This window comes from Daktulosphaira vitifoliae, unplaced genomic scaffold (assembly GCF_025091365.1).
Source record: "Daktulosphaira vitifoliae isolate Bord-2020 unplaced genomic scaffold, ASM2509136v1 Scaffold_3, whole genome shotgun sequence".
Lineage (NCBI taxonomy): Eukaryota > Metazoa > Arthropoda > Insecta > Hemiptera > Phylloxeridae > Daktulosphaira > Daktulosphaira vitifoliae.
Window position 1 is genome coordinate 3501022 of NW_026099574.1, and position 23241 is coordinate 3524262.

General features: G+C 24.5%; 4 protein-coding genes across 5 annotated transcripts; 1 reads left to right on the forward strand and 3 right to left on the reverse strand.

Moving 5' to 3' along the window:
* Positions 1 to 383: 383 nt before the first annotated feature.
* Positions 384 to 2803, reverse strand: LOC126901144 (40S ribosomal protein S13). The gene is made up of 4 exons (XM_050677406.1): positions 2636 to 2803; positions 2357 to 2484; positions 642 to 807; positions 384 to 581 (listed from the first exon to the last, which is right to left on the reverse strand). The coding sequence occupies exons 1-4, from the start codon at positions 2656 to 2658 to the stop codon at positions 443 to 445; spliced, it is 456 nt and encodes a 151-aa protein (XP_050533363.1). The 5' UTR covers positions 2659 to 2803; the 3' UTR covers positions 384 to 442.
* Positions 2804 to 5620: 2817 nt separating this feature from the next.
* Positions 5621 to 14164, reverse strand: LOC126903352 (protein arginine N-methyltransferase 7). Of its 2 annotated transcripts, XM_050681504.1 has the most exons (11): positions 13902 to 14164; positions 13672 to 13821; positions 12763 to 12912; positions 12489 to 12704; positions 12195 to 12427; positions 11802 to 12113; positions 10164 to 10371; positions 8147 to 8287; positions 7587 to 7814; positions 7264 to 7427; positions 5621 to 5910 (listed from the first exon to the last, which is right to left on the reverse strand). In XM_050681504.1, exons 2-11 carry the CDS (start codon positions 13768 to 13770, stop codon positions 5670 to 5672), a joined length of 1992 nt encoding a protein of 663 aa, XP_050537461.1. In that variant the 5' UTR covers positions 13771 to 13821; positions 13902 to 14164; the 3' UTR covers positions 5621 to 5669. The 2 variants fall into 2 exon arrangements, with proteins under 2 accessions (XP_050537461.1, XP_050537460.1); XM_050681503.1 differs by having other exon boundaries at positions 13672 to 14164.
* Positions 14165 to 14209: 45 nt separating this feature from the next.
* LOC126903354 (protein FMC1 homolog) lies at positions 14210 to 14837 on the forward strand. Its single transcript, XM_050681506.1, has 2 exons — positions 14210 to 14286; positions 14362 to 14837. Exon 2 carries the CDS (start codon positions 14365 to 14367, stop codon positions 14686 to 14688), a length of 324 nt encoding a protein of 107 aa, XP_050537463.1. The 5' UTR covers positions 14210 to 14286; positions 14362 to 14364; the 3' UTR covers positions 14689 to 14837.
* Positions 14838 to 15276: 439 nt separating this feature from the next.
* Positions 15277 to 22228, reverse strand: LOC126903353 (heterogeneous nuclear ribonucleoprotein H2-like). The gene is made up of 8 exons (XM_050681505.1): positions 21960 to 22228; positions 21281 to 21494; positions 21049 to 21207; positions 19798 to 19941; positions 17339 to 17477; positions 16695 to 17064; positions 16454 to 16573; positions 15277 to 16385 (listed from the first exon to the last, which is right to left on the reverse strand). The coding sequence occupies exons 2-8, from the start codon at positions 21465 to 21467 to the stop codon at positions 16065 to 16067; spliced, it is 1440 nt and encodes a 479-aa protein (XP_050537462.1). The 5' UTR covers positions 21468 to 21494; positions 21960 to 22228; the 3' UTR covers positions 15277 to 16064.
* Positions 22229 to 23241: the final 1013 nt, after the last annotated feature.

Genomic DNA, 23241 nt, shown 5'->3' on the forward strand with positions numbered 1-23241 from the left:
AGTCATTGAAACCAATAATAAGTTTAATTAATTGGATAGCCATTCAATTCTTAGAAATAATATTTTTTTTATTGTTTGTTTAATACATTATTAAAAAATTCAAAATTAATTCAGCATTATTGATTGTAGCATTGTCATTTTTTATTATATAATAATGTAATACGCACTATGAAAATCAATTTATAACTATTATTGATAACTTAAAATGAAAACTGCTTAGAATTCAATCATTTAACAAATGATTTTGTTATCATAAAATGAAGGATGGTATATATCTTATCAAAAGTTTGAGACCAAGTTTATATTTTTTTTATCATCCAAGCGTGTACAAAAAAAATCTAAATTATACTATAGATACTTGGCATGAAATAAAAAACATAGTGTAACTTAAACATAAGTTGTATTTTTTTTGTCAAATGTCCATACAAATAAAACAGTGTACTTAAGCAACTAAGGCTGAAGCAGTACTGGACTCGTATTTCCAGTTGGGTGCAATCTTTGATTTCCGTTTGTAATACCTAGCCAAACGGTGAATACGTGACTCAACCAAAATAAGACGGAATTTGGAATCTCTGTCTTTCCTAAAAATAATATTTTTTTCTTCAATATAAATCAAACTCATTTATTTGAATAAATATTACCTGTTTCTTTCTAGATGCTTCCTGATTGCAACAGCTTTCTTGATTAAATGGTACAAATCTTCAGGGAGACCTGGAGCCAAACCCATTGCTTTCATAATCCTAAGAATTTTGTTGCCAGTTACAAATCTTACTTGAGCCACACCATGGGAATCTCTAAGAATAACACCTAAAATTAACAAAACCATATTTGTTATATATTTTTATTAATTCATGAATTTAAATAAACCTAGCTATACATAAGTATAAAATTAAAACTAGTTCCTTTTGTAGTTCATCATCTAAACTAAACTGAATAAGCTAATATAGAAGAAATGTTAATTTATAATTGTGCTAACCTAATCGTAACATGTGATTGACAATAAAATTTAATAGGATAGATAAATTGCTTCAATGATTAATATGAATTTCCAAAGTAATAATGTTGGGAATATCTATTAAAATAATACTTTAATAGATACTTACACAATCAAACTTTGGATGTTTCAGAAATTAAACATAAATAGCTCTCAGACAAATGCCTCGATAAGTCAGCATGAAAAAACCTAATATAACTGAAAACCAATTATAAAAGGTGTTCAGAAATATATGTATAATGATCATCACAGAGCATTCATACATTTTATAGAAATGATAAAAAAAATGTTAAGTAAACATTTTTAGAACCAATAAATCTTTTTTAAGTATTTTTTCATAATTAATTATAGTTATAAATAAAATAAATTAGAACTATAGGTTAAATTATTGTAAAACATCAACATAAATAACAAATAACATATAATTTAGGCAGAATGAATTAAAATTTATTAACAAACTAAGACTTAAAATATATGTAGCTCAATTTTTAATGATATTCTCAGACAAATGCCTCAATAGTCTACAGAAAAACCTAAAAATACTGAAAACCAGCATTAAAAGGTGATCAGACTTACGTTCAGTAAAATTATCATCATAGAAAAATTGTTAAAAATGATGTACTAAAACAAAATAACCAATTGTGTATAAGGAAGAAAAGTATGTTATAGTATGTATATAAAATATAATTATTTATCATTGAAGTTTATCAATGAATAATTTGTAATTAATTACAATATTCAAGAACACAAATGGAACAGAGAACTGACTTAAGTAAAATACAATTAAAAATAAAAAAAAACTTTAAATGCTAACAGTTGGCAATGTTGTTCATAAACCGGTCTACCCTACTCTATGATCTATATCCCACTAAAAGTGCTGTTAGCGGTTTCATGACCAATAAAATATAAACTCACAATTAATAAAAATTAAATAATCTATCCGTAACAAGATGATAAAATTTATTTCCTCTGACATTGCCTCAATAATCTTCAAAAAAGACTAAAGAATACTGAAAACCAGTATAAAAAAATAGTTAGTCTAACATAAATATTGAACTCCAAAGCGCAAATGATTAAATATTTGATATTAAGTTACAGTATTTCATTAACACTAAAAATATGTAATAAAATATTTGAAGTTTATACACCTGATAAAATCAAATTAAGAAGTAGTAGAATACATCAACTTTAATTTTATAATGATGTTTTAAAGATTAATTTCTACAGTAATATATTTATAAGTATTTCAAATAATAAATAAAAACATTTTTTAGTGAGAATTTTACTTCATTTCTAATGTTACTTCATCAGTATTTAAAGTAACTACTACATTTACATATGCCAAAATTAATTTGTTATTACCAATTTTTGAAGGAGTTAAACCTTTTTTGGCCAATTTGAAAATATGATCTTTAACATCTTCAGCTGATGATTTCAACCATGTTGCTACACTACGACGGTATGGCAATGCCGATTTTGAAATACCTTTACTATAAAAAAAAATAAGAATGAATTGCAAATTAATATAAAAAATCAAAAACACGAGGATGTGCGTACAATAAATTTATTACGCAATTCACTTAACTGTATTTAATTTTTTAGTTATCTTGATTAAAAATATAAATAATATTTAATAATTACCCAGGTGTGTGCATCCGACCCATCTTGATGTTTTTTTATGAAATTCGCACGACGAAAAATTTTTTCTGAATTCTTGGATAGATGAACCTAGGAAAGAAATTCCATACACGTTAAGATATCCTAACATAACCAAAAAGAAGAGAGTATATGACAAAGTAATACCAAAGAGTATTAACTGATAGAATAGTCAAAGACGATTAACTATGTGAGCCGTTATTGTTTTCTCCATGATATTTGGTCTGAATTATTTTATAGCATACTAAATGCAAAATTTTAATACAAAATGACGTTTTAGTTTTAGTATACTAAGCTTAGAGGGTATTAATTTTACTGGATATGTTTTTATTATGTTTGTTATTCATTTTTCTCAGCTCTCACTTGGCCAATTCTATTCTATGACACGTCAAAAGATCACAATTTGTATCTAGTTGAAGATATTACCATCAAAAATTTTAATTCCCCTTTATCAAATAAATAAAATTATTAAGCTCATTATTTATAAAAAAAATAATTAGCATTTCTCGTAAATTTACTTTAAACAGTAATTATAAAATTTCTTGAGTGTATATTAATATTAACAATACCGCTGTATAATGTGTCAATTTCTAAGTTAAGCTAAATTAAAGTCATTGTAAAAATTTCAAACATTTTATAATAAAATTTCAAAAAACCCAACCACAAAGGATCATAACATTAGTTCAATGGATTAATTTTAACATATCAAAATCATATAATAATTCGAAAAAAATATAATTTGTTTTAAATTTTTTTTATATATTAATACTCTTATTAGTAATAATCTCAAAAAAGAGACGATAGAAAAATCTAATTACAGATTTGAAATTAGCACTAAAATTTGGTTTAACAAAGTATATTCTCATCCCTGATGATTTCTTTTTTGAAAAGTATTGTATCAATCTCTTTAATTTCTATACGTTTGTCAGAGAAGTAATGAAATATACTACTTAATGTTTTTTTATAATTTTTCCGTATAAATTACAATAATAAATTATTGAATATCAATTTTATACTAAATTTAAATACTATAATAAGTATTTATTTTTATATTTTACTTATTAATCAAAAAACCACTAATCAGGATACAATTTAGGATATTGGAATTGATGTTGCTTTTGAAATAATCCACCAATTTCTTAAAATTTATCACTATTTACAAATTTAAATTGAACTTTTTTTTATGATAGTGATTTCAATCGCTGTTAGATATCTATACTTGTCCCAACTATTTGTCATTAACTTCAATAAATATCAAGAATCTTATCACTGTAGACTCCCTTCATAAGAAAATATTTCTTATTCGTATTAATAGTATTTTGCTATGTGTTTCTTTTTGTGGCTGCGATTTATTTTTCCAACCCTCAATTAACCTACTTTATTCAACGATATGTCAAATGATTATAATTCGTATTTAATTGAAGACATTACCTTCAAAAATTGAAAAAATTTCCCTCGTTCCTCGTAAATGGGGGAAACCTCCAAAAAAATTACAAATTTAAAAATCTTTAATTTTCGAAATTTTTTCAATTTATTAAATAAAATTGTTATAACTTTTTTAAAAATAACCAAATCAATATAATTTTTTTTATATAGATGCATGATATCTTTACCTTTCATTTAGTATATTTTTTTTATCCTATCTTCTATGCGCAAATGGCTACCGTATTCAAAAATATGCTATTTTTGTGTTAAAATCCTGGATTTTGATTTTTATCTCATTTAGATTCAATAACTTCAATAAATATCAAGGATCCCATTACTATAGTCTCCCCTCGTGAGATAATATTTCTTATTCAAGTTAATATTATTTTACTATGTGGTTTTTTTTATGCCTACGATGTATTTTTCCAACCCTCACTTAACCTACTTTTTCAACGATACGTCAAATGATTATAATTCATATTTAATTGAAGATATTACCTTCAAAAATTGAAAAAAAAAATCCCTTAATCAAATAAAAAGTACCTTAAACAGCTTTATCCATACAAATAATTAAAAAGATTCATTTCTAATATTTTTGATGTATTTATTGTCGAATTAGATTTGATATGATAAAAATATTCAACTGCAAAAGTAAAATTATAATCAAAATTTATAATTCGCTCAATTGAATAGATCTTTATAACAACTTTTTTTTAGTTTAAGTAAATCATTAAAATAAATTCAGTTCTGCATACTTCAATTGTAGAATCTTTTGAAACACCAGAAGTTAATTAGAAATAATTACTATGATTTCTATTTCAGTGATCTATTATAACAAAAATTCAAAAAAAAAAATCAAGCTTTACTAATAAATTTACTGTAAATAGAAATTATAAAATTTCCTGAGTGCATATTAATCTTAACAATATCATTTTTTTCTATTTAATTATGTCAATTTGAAACTTGTTAATTGAGCTAAAAGTTATAATAATAAATAAGTTTTTTTTTATTATAATTTTCACTTTAAAGGGGAAAAAAGTAGGTTCAAAATTATTACTTTTAACATATAAAAAATCAAAATCAATAATAATTTGAAAAAAATTAATTTTAAAAATTATATAATGTATAATTAAAAGAATTACTAATCATGTTATAAATAAGAAAATAGGAGTTTATTTTGCTTTTATAAGTATCCACCAATTTCTCAGAATTAAACACTATCTACAGATGTGCAGTGAAGCGTTTCTAATGATAGTGATTTTAATCACTGTCAGATTAAATCTATACTGGACTCAACTATGACACGTCCCCACTGTGCTGGGTTTTGTTTTTTTGAAGTTAAAACAATTAATATAAACTTATTTAAAACTGCAGTGTTTGAATAATTATTACATAAGAAGAAAATTAATCTACAACAATATAAGAAAATATTCAATATATTCTTTTTTATTCAACATGATATATATAACTTCTGTATCAACATGCAATTAAATATAATTAAAAAGACATTTTTACATATTAATACATAATATATATAAATATAAATATATATATATATATTTTACAACAATAAGAAAGTCTTGCTTTTAGAGTTTTAGTGATCATAAGTATTACAAAAACTTATTAAAAGATTACCATTTTTACAAAGAATTGCATCACATTTTATAATGTTATCATTAAGTACACTTCTGAATTTGTTCAAAAAATAAATTCTCTGTCTTGCATATGGATACCACTTAAAACAACTGTCTTCATTTAAAAATCCAAATGAAACATGTTCATTCTTATCCAAACACCAGTCTAACCAGCAGACTAATCCATGACAGTTACCTTCACTGTAAAAATAAACAAAATTATAAGTAAAATAAAATCATTTAAGAAGAATTTCTTTTTAATGTATTATTTTGCTGACATACTTATGCAGTGATAAAGCTAAGGGTCGCTTTTAGCTTCGATGCGAAGCTGAGAAGGTATTGGTTTTACTATGATGTTTTTTTTTTTTTGTGTCAGTTACCACTTTTTCTCAGTTCTCACCGAACGGAATTCTTTCAATGATACGTCAAAAGATCACAAATCATATCTAGTCGAAGATATTACTCTCAAAAATTGAAAAAATTTCCCTCGTTCCCCGTAAATGGAGGAAAGCTCCAAAAAAATTACAAATTTAAAAATCGCTAATTTTCGAAATTTTTTCAATTTTTTTTACTTAAAATTGCCATAACTTTTTCAAAAATGAACAAATTAATATAAAAATTTTTTTTATAGATGCTTGATGTCTTTACCTATCATTTAATATATTTTTATTATAAATTTAACCCTTTATCAGCCCACAGGGAGGTTTCAAAACAAAAACTTTTTAACAAAAAATTAATTTTTTCAACTTAACTTTTGAAAGTATTCCTGAAATACTGACACTTTTATATATATCTTAAATTAAAGCTAATGTAATGTACTTTATTATGAAAAAAAATATCTTTTTTTTTTATCTGACCCTTTACCTGCCCACAGGGGGGGATTTAAAATGACAACTTTTTCACAAAAAATTTACTTTTTCAACTTAAATTTTGAAACTGTTCCGGAAAGTCTGACACTTTTATTTATATCTTAAATTAAAGTTAATGTAATCTACTTTATTATGCGAAAAAAAAATTTCGGACTTTATTTTATTTTCACGGTGAAAATGGCTACCAAATACTATTTTTGTGTGAAAATTCTCTATTTTATTTTTTACATTTTTAACTTTATAATGTTATAACTTATTGAAAAGTGTATGGATCAACACAATTTTTTTATGAGAAATACTATTTTTTAATAATCCCTTTTTCATTCGACATACTTTATCTTAATCAGGATATTAATAAGGAACTAGCAGATTATGTAGCTTTTGGAATAATCCACTAATTTTTTTAAATTAAACACTATCTGAAGATTTGCATCAAAAGGTTTTTTTTTTTATAGTGATTTTAATCACTGTCAGATATCATTATACTTGATCCAATTATGCTACACTATGCCGCAACAACCCTGTGCTGGGTTTTTTTTACATTACTAATAATGCTTGATAAAATTTTAAATTATTAAATCATAGTCTCCGATATGAATCCATCAATTAATTTGTAAACAAATACATTTAGTAAATATTATATTATAATAATGATTATTATTATTAACACATTTTGCCAACTTACTTTTCAATATGAACATTTAAACTATTCTTTAGAATTAAATTTGAAGCTGAAGTCATATTTTCAAAATTTAATGTAAATAAATTATTAATGCTAGAAAGAGGTTTACTGGGGTACTCCCACAATGGTTTTTCTTCTAATATTCCATCAGATATTTTAATACTTTCCTAAAATTAAAAATATATAGACAGTATTAATATTAATTGATTATCACTGTTCTATTTTAAAAATTAAGATGTATGAAACTTTTTTTATTGAATCAAATATCGACCAGCAAGGAGCTCCTACATAATTTAATTATTTGGAGTTAACTAATTATAATTAACCTGGATAATTTCATTAAATGGTAAAATTTCAAATCCTTCAATTTCTGTTAATGGAGCTCGTATTTTCCATAAATTTTCAAATTCAACAGCTTGAATTTTTAGAGTTACTTCTTTTGGAAATATATTGGCTTTTGGATTCACATGCAATGTATACTTTACTATGTCAATCCATTCAGGGAGAATCCATTTAGAAGGTTCCATAAAAACAGTTGAAATTTCTTCATTCATCTTATTAAATATCAAAATATTAGTTAGAAACTCAAATTGACACATAAGCTTTAAAAAATATAATAAAATAAAAAACTGATTGTAAATAGTTTTGTGATTCATACACTTTCACACAAATACAAGGGAATAATGAAGCAATAACCAACTAAAATTAAAATTATTTAACAAAAAAGATATTAAAATGTCAATTGAAATAAAATTTCAAAAAAATTTCTCTCACTAAAAAAGAAATAAAAAATATTCCTTCCCTTAAAATTTCTTTTGGAATATCAAAATCTTAAAACATAATCAGAATGTCATCAAATAAAAATCAGTAAACAAAATTCACTTACAGCATTTTGATCATTAATAACTTGTAATACATCTTTAAAATTATTTACAATAACAATTTTATTATCCAAGCCATTAATAGTAATGAATGACTTTAAAATTCCTCTAAAATGTTGTGGTCCACTAACATCATAGTAATAAACCTAAACATTTAATATTTTTTAATGTTTATACACACAAAGAATTATTAATATTATTTATGAATAAATAATATTTAATGAATACATTTATGTATTCATGAGAATTGTTTTCTAGAAATACTTCTTTTTCAATGTGTTTGTCTCATGTATTTTTAAATAAAATTTCAGAATTTGTTTTTTTTTTATTATTATTTTTTAATATTTATAATTAATATTAACTTAAAAAAAATTAGGATCAATAGAAAAAATATTTGTGATTTTGTTATAAAAATTATATCCAAATGGACATTAATCTAATTAGTTAACTTTTAAAATCTATAAAACTATAATCATCTTTAATACAATATAGTAGTTTTTTTTTGTCACAAATTTAAAAAAATCATTCAGGATAAGTTATATGAAATAACTATAAAACATAAAATAATACTTTGGTTTTTATATAGAAATATAAAGTACAGAACAGAATTTTAATGATAATAATAAATTTGTAGATTAAAAAATTTATACCTGTAATTTTTTTTAATTAATATGAAAATATAATTAAATATCACACTACCTCTACACCAAAGATAATAGATTTTGGACTTAATTAAACACTTTTTTTAAGTTTTTTATTTTAGTTAATTTTAATAATAATTTTTCTTACAAAAAACCATTGAATATTTCAAGTGTAGTTTTATATATATATAAAGTGATAATATAAAATTACTTACCAAACAGAGCTAGTACTATATTACTGTGAACAAATTGAAAGATGAATTTTTTGGTAGTACTATTATTGACATTTGTGCTAAATTTCATGTCAAAATATTATGAATATTTTATAATATTTACATAAATAGAATTATGTAATATTTCCTACATCTAAATTTATTGAACAAAGAAGTTGCACAAAATTTTTTGTAGAAACCCTTTTGGGGATCAGACTGTCTTCATAAATTATATCACTTCAAGCAAGTCAAAAAAATTGTACTTGTAAATTGTCAATTGACTATTAGAAACATTATTGATAGTTTAGGCATATCATTTGAATCAGTGTAGGCGGTTTTAAGTGACAAATTCGGCTTTAACAGAGTCAAATCTATAATGGTTCCAAAATATCCCAATTTTTTCCAAATAGACAGTTGTATTAACATCTGTGAAACAATGCTTTATAATTATCAGTACGTAATAGAATGCATCATAAATGGAAATGAGACTTAGATCTACGATTATAATCCTGAAATAACGGAACAATTAAGCAAATATTGTGCCAAGTGCAAGCCAAAACCAAAAAAATCATGTCAAAATCGCTCGAAAGTTAAGGTCATGTTACAATTTTTTTAATTATCTTGGTGTGGTGCAATCTAAATTCCTTTTACCAAGCCAAACTGTAAAAAAAGAATATTAATTGAGTGTTATGCTTCCTTTATGTGAAGCTATTCTCACAAATTGGTTCGCAGAGTTATGAAGAAACCTTTATTGGTTTTACATCAGTGTAATGCATTATCTCATACAGCATTGGTTCTTGGTGAGTATTTCACTAAAAATTCAACAAATATTGTTCCACAACTAGCTTATTCGCCTAATTTAGCTTTAAATGACTTCTGGCAATACAGCAAATTTAAGAGACCATTCTGGAGACATCATTTTGACTCAATTTAGGAGATAAAGATCGATCCACAATAGACTTTGAAGGACATTCCAAAGGAGGACTTTGTCAAATGCTATGATAACTGGAATATTTGTTGGCATAAATGTATTGCAAACGAAGAGGATAAAATAGATTTGGTAGAATAAATAAAGATTTTGAAAATGTAAAAAAATTCACCTTTCAATTTGATCACACATAAATATGAAATTAAGTCAATTATTTAACACATATTTTATCTATTATTACCTTTTTTGCACCAAATAAGGCTGCAGAAAGACCTAAAAAAGACAAATTCCCAACAAACAAACAAACACTTTCTGGTTGAATAAGTTTGTTCAAAACGGTGAGATACTTGCTGTTAATATAGTTATCATTCATTAATCCAATAAGAGTTCGACATATAACTCTATGAAAATCACATTTACAATAAGGAAAAGGCAAATCAACATGTGAGCTAAAGAAAAAAAAACTTAATCATTAACTTTTTAATAACAATTATTAATATACATGAATGAATTATAGTAAATAAAATGGAACTAAACTAAATATAGAGTTTAATTGACAGTAATATAGGATTTATGAAAAGTAAAACTAGAAAAATAGTTATGTTAAAATAGTTATATGAAAATATATTTCTTTATTTTCTTAAATATATATATTATAAATAATATTTTTGATGTTCTAAAGAGACAAAATAAAAAAATGAATGTTCATGAATGATATTTAGACATAATCTTTAATAATCAATAGATATTCTCAAAAAAAATCTTGAAAATACAATTATCAGCTTTACTGAAAAAGAATTGCTTATACAAAAACATTTATAAATCATTTTTGACTAAAAAGTCCTTGTTACTTGTAATCAGTAAATATACTATATTTTTAGGTTAATAATAATTAATTATTTAGACCCATAAATTATTTTAGCTTCGATGCGAAGCTGAGAAGGTATTGGTTTTACTAAGATGTGTTTTTTTTTTTTTTTGAGTGTCTATTATCACTTTTTCTCAGCTCTCATCGAACCGATTTCTTTCAATGATTCGTCAAAAGATCACAAATTGTATCTAGTCTAAGACATTACCCTCAAAAATTGAAAAATATACCCTCGTTCCCCGTAAATGGGGGAAACCTCCAAAAAAATTACCCAATCAATATAATTTTTTTTTTATAAATGCTTCGTGTCTTTACCTATTATTTAGTATATTTTTTTTGTAAATCTGACTCTTAAAAATATATAAAAATAAAATTTTTAAAAATACGAGTAAACACGTAGTTTTTCAACTTAACTTTTGAAAATATTCCGGAAATACTGAGTATTTTAAACATATATCTAATTAAAGCTTACTTCTCATCTCTATATGGTATATTATTGTTGTTGCAGAATAATTTTAGAAAGCCAAAGTAATGGAGTTGCATAAAGTCTGNTAAAATGACAACTTTTTCACAAAAAATTAATTTTTTTAACTTAAATTTTGAAAATGTTCCAGAAGGTCTGACACTTTTATATATATCTCAAATTAAAACTAATGTAATGTACTTTATTATGAAAAAAAATATCTTTTTTTTTTATCTGNGTCTTAATCAGGATATTAATAAGGAACTAGCAGTTTATGAAGCTTTTGGAATAATCCACCAATTTTTTAAAATTAAACACTATCTAAAGATTTGCATCGAAGCGTTTTTTTTTGATAGTGATTTTAATCACTGTCAGATATCATTATACTTGATCCAACTATGCCACGTCACCACTGTGCCGCGACCCCCCTGTGCTGGGTATTTTATTTTAAAGTAAAATAAAAATAATTAAATTTAAGATGTAAGCTAAAAATATTAAGTCAAAAAAATTTTGAATATATAAAGTTCAAACTTTAATAGATCTATTACCTAGTTTTATTTGTATCAAACCAAAAAGATAGCTCATCATGATATCCAAACAAGTAAACATCTTCTTTAGATTTCAGAGCAATGTCTTCTGAAAAATAGTATACTCCTTGTATCCAGTGATCTCTCCATGGAGTATCTTGTGTATTAGTAAAATGCCATTTAGGAGCACAACTCAGAATAATTTCACCGTCCATGTCCATAGCCAAGTCCCACCAAACAAATGCAGCATGAGCTATACCACTTTCAATAGTTTTACATTGTAAGACATTTTTACGATCTGTAGCTACACCATTTTTATCACTCCAATTGAACCTTAGATTAACATTAAATTAAGTACAGAAGCACACATAAATGTATGAAATGTAATTACACAAATGAAATTAAAATAATTACCTGAAAATTACTTGGGATGGTACAAGAACTTTAAATAATTTGGTTGATAAAGATCCCAGTTGAAAATCAAACACACTCTCAACACCTCGACATTGTTTGATATTCTCAGGAACTTTCATAAATAATTTATTATTGTGATAAATATCATTAACTTTATTAAAATCTCTAATAAAATCACTTTCAACAATTTCAGCATAAACAATAGCTTCAGATGGTATTACTATGCAATCATCCTAAAATTTAGTATGAGACAAATACATTAAATATAAAGAAAATAATTAATTGATTAATTACAGTTAAAAGATCTCTATGAGCATGATTAAAAACAGAGATGGCTCCTTCTCCAATCAATTCAGTATCAAATACTTCAGTAACTAACAAATTTAAGCGATGTGGAATATCCACTCCAATTTTAAGCTTTTGAGAACTTTTATGAATAAGAACAATTTTATCAGAAAATCCATTTAGTTTTATTATTTCTTTTGCACATTTATACGATTCTTCAAATTCCTAGAAGACAATACATGTCTAATAATAATATTATTATTGATAGAAAAAATTATTTTACCTCGCATGCATATACAGTATCTGCACCACATTTAGCGGCCATCATTGCCAATAAACCAGTTCCAGTTCCTATATCCAAAACATGTACTTTTCTATTAGCTTTATGCATTCTAGTAATTTCCTTTTTCAAGGCTTTATAATACAGTTGGTTCTAAAAATATTTTTAATTAATGTAACTTTAACAATATTATAATAAATAAGGATAAAAAAGTAGGAAAATAAAAAAATAAATTTAATTAACCCAACATCACAAAAAACACTTAAAAAAATCAGCGGATATGCATAATTTTAAAATTATGTTTTTATTATCAATGCCAAACAGATACTGGCCCTCTGATCAAAGAAAATTCCCTATACTATCTGTGACTTCATCATCTAGCAATTTTACACACCACTTAATCCTTTTTACTTGTATTTTTTTTATCAAAACTAGAGTACATAATTTTTAATAATAAATTTAAATTCCAATTAATTAAATTACTTTTATATTTAAATACTTCTAACGCCATCCAAATATTAAGCTCTTTGTAACTATTTACGTTTCTAATTAACTTTATATTTTTTATGTTGTGATTATGTGTTAATAAATATTCTTTAATCCTAAGCCCTATGTTGTTTTACCTACGTAACATTTTTCAATTTGTATTATATAAATATCCAACTTCCCCGGTTCTTTTACTTAAAGAAATAAATTCTTTAAACTATTATTATACAATATTACTTTAGTTGTAACTAAAGTAATATTGACATTTTTGAATATTTTAGCTGTCTATTTGAAACACCAGGACAGGATAATATAAGTGACCTATTTTATCATTTTATTTCCCATTAAACAAATTATTATTGTTTGGGGTTTAACTCAATTTATTTATTTTATTTTTAAAGAAAATTACAAACTATATTAACTTACACGATCAGAATCGTAAAGCATGTCACCAAATGCAGCTCTAGCTATGTTCTGGTAATGATCAAACTCAACCATTGATTTTATGTCTACTTCTTCATTCATTTTTTGAAGTATTAATGTAACATTTACAAAATAATTTCTAATGTCTTAATTCTATTTAAAATATTTCATGACATATTAATTATTTTACAATTTAAATTGTTTTAGGCAATAAAAAGTTACTAATAAATTACTATTATATATTTTGAGATTTAACAAAGAACTGTCATGACCATGCTTTAAAAGAATATTAGAGGTTCGTAGAATATTGCGCATTAGTAAAATAATCATGTACTTTTTATAGTACAATACACCCGTTGAGAAGACTAAACATTTAAGCACGAATGTTCGAAGTAAAAATAAATTTAAAAACTAAATAAAAAAAACACAACAAAGTTCAAATTGCTCTCTTGTGTGCATAAATATTAACATAACGCACAGCATAACAAATAAAAGCAAAAACATTAAAAAAAAAAAATGATAACAGACATTGATAAAAAGAAAAACGAAAATTTTTATCACCAGTAATGTAAGAATATAGACAAGTATGTTTAGAAAATACGTTTTTAATATGCATTTGTAAATTTTTTTTAAGTAATTTTTATTTTAGAATTAGCTACAAAAATTTAGTTAATAACATTTACTTTATTATAGAATATGTCTAGTCAACAACCTCTTAATTTGCTGCGATCAATTGTCAGAGAGTTAAGACACTACACATCTGGTGAAAAACAACTCAAGCGACCTTTGGTACAATGGATTTTGTCTGAATATCGAGCCAATCAATTAACACAAGCTCAGTATTGTCGTGGGCCTAGTGAAATGATTTGGGTAGCTGATACTTATTTACAATATATTCGAGGACAACGTGTGTGTCGAGAACTTATTGTTCGAAATCATAGAAGTGAAAAGAGTGTTAAGGAAACAGCGGCAATGGTTGGTTTTAGTCTTCCACCAAATCCAAATGATAAAACTAATTAGTTTTATTGCATAAGTAATGTTACACACAATTGAAATTATTTTAATTTTTAATACTTTTTTAGGAATGTTATAATTATATCAGACTGCAGTTAATTGTATAAAATATTAGGTCTAAACTTATAGTAATAAAGAGGTATCAAATGCTCTAATATGCAGTAATTATTAGCTTATTAACTAAAATTTTGAAACGCATAAAATTTCTTTTATAAATAAATGAATTGTTTATCTCTTAGAAAGAAATCCTTGATCTAATCTTTACTATACATATTTTGGGAATATTGCATTATCACATGGCAGAATAACCTATATGCAAAATACTAAAATTAAACACTAATATCTTTAGATTCAGAAAAAATCTAATAGTACATATACTCATGATTTGCAAGTCGGTTTTACATGCTAATCGATGATGAATTATTCTCTTAACTTACATTCTAATTAAAAGTATTCCAGTATTGTCATTGTATTATATTATTTAATATTATCTTTGTAAGATTCATGGGTACATCAAGTATTGTATATATAGCTTAATAATTTAATACAACACTTGATTTTTTTACTTTGTTCTTAACAAACATACACTATATATTTTATTTATAGTTTATATATTTTGTATTTAAATGAGAACACAAAATTTGATTAATATGATGTAGTGAATGGGGGATACTTCTAATCAGTATTAAAGGTATCCCTAAATATTGGTAATAGTTATGACAACATCAATTTAATGTCTACATTAAATTTATAAGTTGCACCTAATTAGAGGAATAAAACCAATTAATTCATTTTCATTTAAACAATCAATAAATGTAGTACTCAAAATATAAGTACATTTTTAAAATTTATTTTGAACTTTAATACAAACTAAGAGTATAAAAAAAAAAAAATGATAATGATAATGTATTTTTGCAACTTAAAATACATACATCACTAATAATACAAAACAGATTGATTGATTAATGCACAAGTATAACTAACTTTGAATGCAAAAAAAGTAATTTGAAAAATAACAAAAAATCAGATTACTGTTTTTTTTTTTTTTTTTAATATATTACAGTCATCTTAATATATATATATAAAAAAAACATACATTATTTACTCATTTTCACATGCGATATTATAAGCTCTTTCATTTATTTACACAAAAGAAAATATGTTTCTGAGAATAAGTTTTTCAACATTATGATTTTACAAAATAGTGAATTATTTTTGTCAAAATTGATAAAAATTCAATAAGAACTCTAATTTAAATAGTACTTAACATAGTTGAGAGGAAGGGACTTTTATTAATATTGAAGATTTTGAAAATGAATATTAACATGCAGTATGGCTAGTTAATACTTAGTCAAAAAAAATTAATACTTCAATTTGTTATTTTAAAATGGATTAAATTTAGGCCCGGGACCAGACATATTTCTAGGTCCTGAAGGTCTAGGATAACCACCTCCACCCATGTTGTTTGAAAAAAATGAATTGGGTGGTCCTGAATTTTCATTTCGTCTAGAAAATGTGCTATTGCCAAAAGAATTGCCACCACCAAATGAGTTGTTACCAAATCCTCCAAAGTTTCCACCCCCATTTCCAACGTTAGGAGGACCCATATCATCTAGACTAAAGTTGTTACTGCCACCTCCTGGACCTCCAATTGGTCCATCCATGAACAGTTCAATGTATCTATGTTGCATATATGTTTTATCCTATAAAATAAAATATAAAAAATAACAGTTTTTTCAATTAAATTTTAAAAATCAATCATGATCTTTACTTTAGACATAGCTCTCATTGCATCTTCTTTAGTGGCAAAATCAACATTAGCTTCTCCAGATGGACGGTTGTTATTATTATACAAAATATGTATATCAACTGGTTCCAATGGTTCAAAAAACTGCAATAATAAATCAGTTTAATTGAATAATTCTGTTGAAATACTACAGTATTATTATTATTACTGCTAACTTATTAATAATAATAAAATATATTATGTAATAAAATAATATTTTTTTTACTGAGGCTATATCATCTTCATTAGCTTTGAATGGAAGTCCTCTCATATGAACAACATATAATGGTCTACTTGGAGGAGCATTCCAATTATTGCCATTCCATCCACCACCTCCACCCATCATACTTTGGCCGCCACCTCCTCTTGGTCCACCCATATTCCGGCCACCATTCCAAGGTCCATTGTCATAACCATTACCGAATGATTTTATATTTCGTCCAGACCTCATGGGCATATCATAGTAACGGCCACCACCATTGCCACCACCACCACCACCAAAACGATCCATTCTATCATAAGGCGTTTGCCGTGGACGTCTCTGCAGTGCTTGATTTCTGATTTCTGCTAAACTACTACGAAATATTTCAATGTACCTAATAAAACCATAATTAAAAATTATTTAAAATTAAAAAAATAATAAATATTAAATAATACCTATAAATTTACGGATTAAAAAATTTGAAAAAAAAAAAAAAAAATTCTTATCTTTTAAGTTATTACTTAATTTTTAAATAAATTGATATTATAGTAAACCACAATACAAGGAGGAGCAAAGGATGACACTCTGGACCTCCCTTAATAATAACTACATGTGATTATATTACCCGCCAAAATATACACCAGGATTAATATAGGAAGACACCCCACCTGTGTCCTATTTTCTCCTTGTGTTTCTGCAGAGCTTTCTCTGCATTTTCTCTGTCTACAAACTGTACAAAAGCTTCCCCCGTACTCCGCCCCGTGAAGTCGGTTGCTATGGTTATACCGTCCGTTGTCATCTCCAACCCTGTTGCCCATAATAGAACCAATCATAGATAACCCAATTAATAACATGTCCAAAAACATAAAAAATTAAATTAAAAAAAGCATTGTATACATCTGAAAATTCACAGTTATTTAATAATTATAAACATTAAGTAATTCATACATTTCATACTATTTCCACTTTTTTAAACAATAAGAATTCAAATTTATTAAATTAAAGACTATTTACACAACACTACCCTAAAAGCAATATGTATATTTGAAAATATTATTTTATAAGAGAGCTAAAAACAAAACATAATATAATATATTTAATATTGTAATAGGTATTGTATTATTCCTATTTTAGTTGAGTTCTAGTAAAAAAATAATAAATATCATTATGAGAATATGAGCAAATTTATATTTTATTTTGATACTGTAATAAATAAATGGAAAATTTGCAGATACATTTTGATGCGGAAAGGTAGTGCTGTGATAATGATTGATATAATATACATAAATTAAAATAATTAATTATATAATCTTGAGTTTTAAATCCTTAATTTATTTTTTAACTGAATACATAGTATATACTCAATTATTACCATATAACTATAAAAATATTACTTCTATAAATTAATTACTAATACGACCAATTAAATTTCCCTGAAAGATTATCACATATCATTAAAATAAAATTAAGTAATATGCTATTTATTTATTTTTAAATATAAAAAGTTTTACTGAGGGGATCCCTTTAAATTATTTATCAAAATATTTCATTGAAGTAGGAATAGTATTGAAACTGTTAAAAATGAATCACTTAGCAATAAAATAATAATAACTTATTGATGCTATACACAGAGAGAATAGATCCAGCTGACAAAAACTCTTAATTTAATTCAGTAGTTCCATTTCTATAGAGTTTTGAAGTTTGTTAATTTTAAATTTTTTTGATAAATTTAATTTTACTTTTTCTTATGTTTTTATATTAGTTACAGATGCTCAATTAAATGATATTTAAAAGTGTCAGTATTTCCGGAACACTTTCAAAAATTAAGTTGAAAAAGTTATACTTTCTATATACATTTTTATGTTTTGAACCTCCCCTGTATTAAGGGAAATGGTCCGATTAAAAAAAAAAGTATGTCGAATGAAAGATGAATATAAATACTACTTTTCATGAAAAAATTGTATTTATCCATACATTTTTCAAAAAGTTATAACATTTTAAAATATAAAATCGAGAATTTTAACACATAAATAGCATTTGGTAGCCATTTTCACCGTGAAGACAAAATAAAGTCCAACATTTCTTTTTTCCATAATAAAGTACATTACATTAGCTTTAATTTAAGATATATATTAAAGTTTCAGTATTTCCAAAGTTGAAAAAATTAAAAATTTAATAAACTTCAAAATGCTGTAGAAACAAAACTACAGATTTAAATTTAGAATTTTTGATAATTTATAGAATTTTTTCATAAAAACTAATCTATAAAATAGCTAAATTCGAATATAAAAAAAAAATGTTAACAAAAATATTAATTTTTAAAATATTTTTTGTAATTACGGAAAAAAAATAATACATAAATGTGTTAAAGATTTCATGGATTGTTTTTTGCTTGAAGTGCTTGAGGATATATACATGTTTGCAGTTGAGTTCTGACGTTTCGGACTCATTGCAGAGTCCATTTTCAGAGTGATGGTTGCTAGTCGGTGGCTGCAACTATACTGCAATGAGTCCGAAACGTCAGAACTCAACTGCAAACATGGATATATCCTCAAGCACTTCAAGCAAAAATAATACATATTTTAAATTTAGTATATATTGAAAAAATTGGTTAAAAAATAAAATAAAATATAAAGTACATCATAAGTTATACAAGTTTTGTCAGTTAGATCTGTTTCATCCTGTATAATTCAAAGAGTGTATACTACAATATAATTCAAAAATGTGTTTTTAATATCAAAATTTCAGAAAAAATTAAATACAACATCTACAAATGTTGAAAAATAACAATAGGTTTTGTGATTATAAGATTTGTATAAGTCCTTATAGAAAATAAAAATATCTATATTTAATAATTACATAGTTGTATACCACTAAATATTAAAAAGACCAAAACTACAAAAACTAAGAATTAAATGATATTATTTGAGGAAAGGGAGTATTAATGTTCAAATTTTTATATCAAATAATTTATAAAATTTAAATTTAAAATTTTATCTTAGTTTTGTTTGTTATTTTAAAAAAGGGAAATTTGGTATACACACTTTGAATGAAACAACGTCAAATTTATATAAATATATATTTAATTACGTATGTATCGATTTATTTCTTAATAGTCATATATTACCTTGAAAAAATTGAACAATATCATCTTTAGTTGATCCAAATGGTAAGCCTCGCAGACGGACACAATTGTCATCGAGAACACTATCAAGTGTTGAGCCAGTTTTTTTAATAACCCATTCCATTTCTGAACGCTTTGACCTAAATACTGAAAAATAAACATTAAAAAACTTAACATGAAATAGTTACCAATAATAATCGTTAAATCAACATCTGTTGAATAAATTATTAATTAATGAGCTGTAGACATTAATGTAAAAATATATTACTGTCTATTCGGCATATAATTATATACAATTTCAACATATGACAATAAATTTAAAGTAGAAATTTTACTATTTTAGATACTTTTATATTAAATCATTGAAAATATTAGGTAAATTTCTAATAGTAAAAACTAATAGCCAGTGTTGTTGAGGTTTTTTTCAATTAAATATACTAAAAATAAATCTAGTATACAATTACGAATAAAGATAAAGTAAAAGAAAATTAATTTTTAATTACCAACTAATTCAAATTAATTGAAAAATAAGAATATTGATTTATTTTTATTAAATATTTTTCTCAATTTATCTATCATATAAATCCCTTATACCTAAAAAGTGTCAACATTAATATCTCAAATAGCAATACACATAATTATTCCTTAATTAATTTTATTTATTATATAATGATCTAATTAAGAAAATTAATAGTTGAAAACAACTTTTGAACTAGTATTTTGAAAGACATTAAAAACTCTTTCTTTTTTTTTTGGCCTGGACTAACACTAATGTTTACTTTTGCTAGACCAGGTCCAAAAAGTTTATGTAATAATTAATTGAATGCATAATTTCAGTTTGAATTATTCATTAAATCATCAGTTGTCAATAGCAGGTGTGCTGGCTGAATTAATGCTCTTCTTTTTAATTTTTATAATATTGATGACGTGACATAATTACATACCTATATTATTTAAGAGGATATAATAACTATTCTTTATTTTCAGATAAAAACTTATTTGATATTAATATCAGGAAATAATAAAATTCAGGTAACTCTAAAATTTTTCATTGGTCCCAAGGAAAAGGGATTATTAAAACTATTTTTTTTAAACAAAAATTGTTAGTTTTATTTTTAATTTTATATTTTTCAAGAAGTACCATAATTTTTTGTGAGTAATCTCCAAGTATATAACAAAATAAATATTAAATAAGAATTTTGTTATTTTATAATTATATTTTCAATTGCAAGTAAGAAATAATTCTTTTTATACCTTCTATGTATCGGTTTCCCATATGTTCACGATCTTTTTTTAAAGCAGCTTTAAGGTCTTCTTCAGATTCCATTTCAACATAAGCTTCTCCACTAGGTCGTCCTTCTCTAGCCATGGTTAAATGCACACCAGCTGTTCCACCTTTAACTTTTGCTTCCCCTTAAATAGATTAAATTAAATTATATAAAATAAGTATATTCCATTAAGATTAATTTATAAAACTTATTAATACCTAAAATACTCAGAAATTTTATGATATCATCGGCTGTTGCTGACCAAGGTAATCCTCTCATTTTGACAACATAACCTTCATTAGATTGATTGTCCTCTTCAGTTTCTTCATTGAGTTCTTTTTGTTCTTCTTTAACTTGGGACTCTTGTTGTTCTTCTTGCTGGTCTTGTTGCTCAGGCTGATTCATTTTAATTAATTGTTTAACCTCTTATAGCTAATAAAAAAAACAATAAAATGAAAAATTATCAAAATAATACTTTTGCATAATCGAGATTTATTCTAATACTTAAATACTAGATCTTCAGATAAAATATTTTATTTAAATTCAATTATTTGTTTATGTATATACACTAAACGCAAATTAATTAATTAGTAAAAAAATGATTTTAAAAATTAATAAAATGTTTACTAAATATATATTACTATTATATATTTTTTGTTACATAAATTTGTCCAACCATCTGTTACAGTAATTTTAAACTTAATAAAAATAAAAAGGGGTATTAGTCGATTAAAATATAAAATAATATTCGTTAAAAAAATAAAAATTTTATTTTAAATGTATAAGTAAAATAAAAAATTCATGTTTAAAAAAAACATCAAATATTCAATGTAGCAATAACACTAAAATAACACGTCATAAATTACACCATTTCTAATAATAATGACTTATACTTACATGTTAAGTTTCAGAAATTCTTCAGCTATAAGGTTTTTAAATGCTCGATAAAGTAATTGAGAAATAGCAATTTAAAATTCTTAATAAAATATATACTGTTAAATAAATTGGGCAAATTGTTTATATTTTAGATAAATCGTTGCTCATAAAATGTAAACATAGAGAAAATAATTAGATGTTATACCTATTAGAAACACTTAGGTAACAAACATCAAATAAATAGCATTTTAAGTTTCATTAATCATCGGCCTGTGAAAATAAGTCAAAATGGCTGTTCGGTTTAGAATTATTGTTTATACCACACTATACTATCGACCACAGTATCTAGTAATTAAAACTTATCAGTGAACATTCTTCCATGAAATAATATTATTCTTTTTATACTCTTTTCCATGATAACTTATAAAAATTTCTTTTTTAAAAGTAATTATTCCCACAATCTACATTATTATTAAATCTATTTATATATATTTAATGAGCCATTCGTATGTCTTAATTTAAAATATCATAATCTTAAAATAAAATTAAATCTAGATTATATATTAACTTGAGAAGTGATCTAGAACTTTTTATGAAGTGTTAAGAAAATTTTTTTCTTGAATGGCAATTCAATTGAGTTTATGTTGCAGCACCCTTGCATATTATTTTGAATTGTACAGTATTTGTAATTTCAAGGGATAACTTAAATTGTTTGTTACAGAGATTATTAAAATGCGGTGTTTAATTAACAATTACATTTTCTAATCAGAAGTCTATAGTTGTCATTGCTAAATATTTTTAAGCATTCTTTTTGAAAAAAAAAACTAATGATTGTACTAATTTATAGGATGTATATCATACTAAGATTTAATAGACGAAATTGACGAGTCAAATGCATTTATTAAGAATGTACATATCTGAAACACCAAGTTGAAATATTTGAAGTCTTATGTATCAAAACTGGCAAATAAAATATATTGGTATACTTTTATAAAATTTTGATCATAGTAAACGATGAAGAGAATATAGAATGTAATTTGAATGCGTTAATTTTGAATGTTAAGTTGAAAAATTTTAAATCTAAATTATCCACATCGACGTATAAAATATTGTGTGCAAATTTATGCAAAATACTGTGGTCGAAGAAAATGTTAGAATAAATTCTAATTTGGACGATTCTATTCCTAACATTAAGATAGTGTATTTGATGCCTCAAGCACGAAAACCAGGGAAAAGCTATATGTGTGTAGACCTATCTACCTAGATTTAATTAACTAACAGATTGAAGAGACAAAGAAATGTA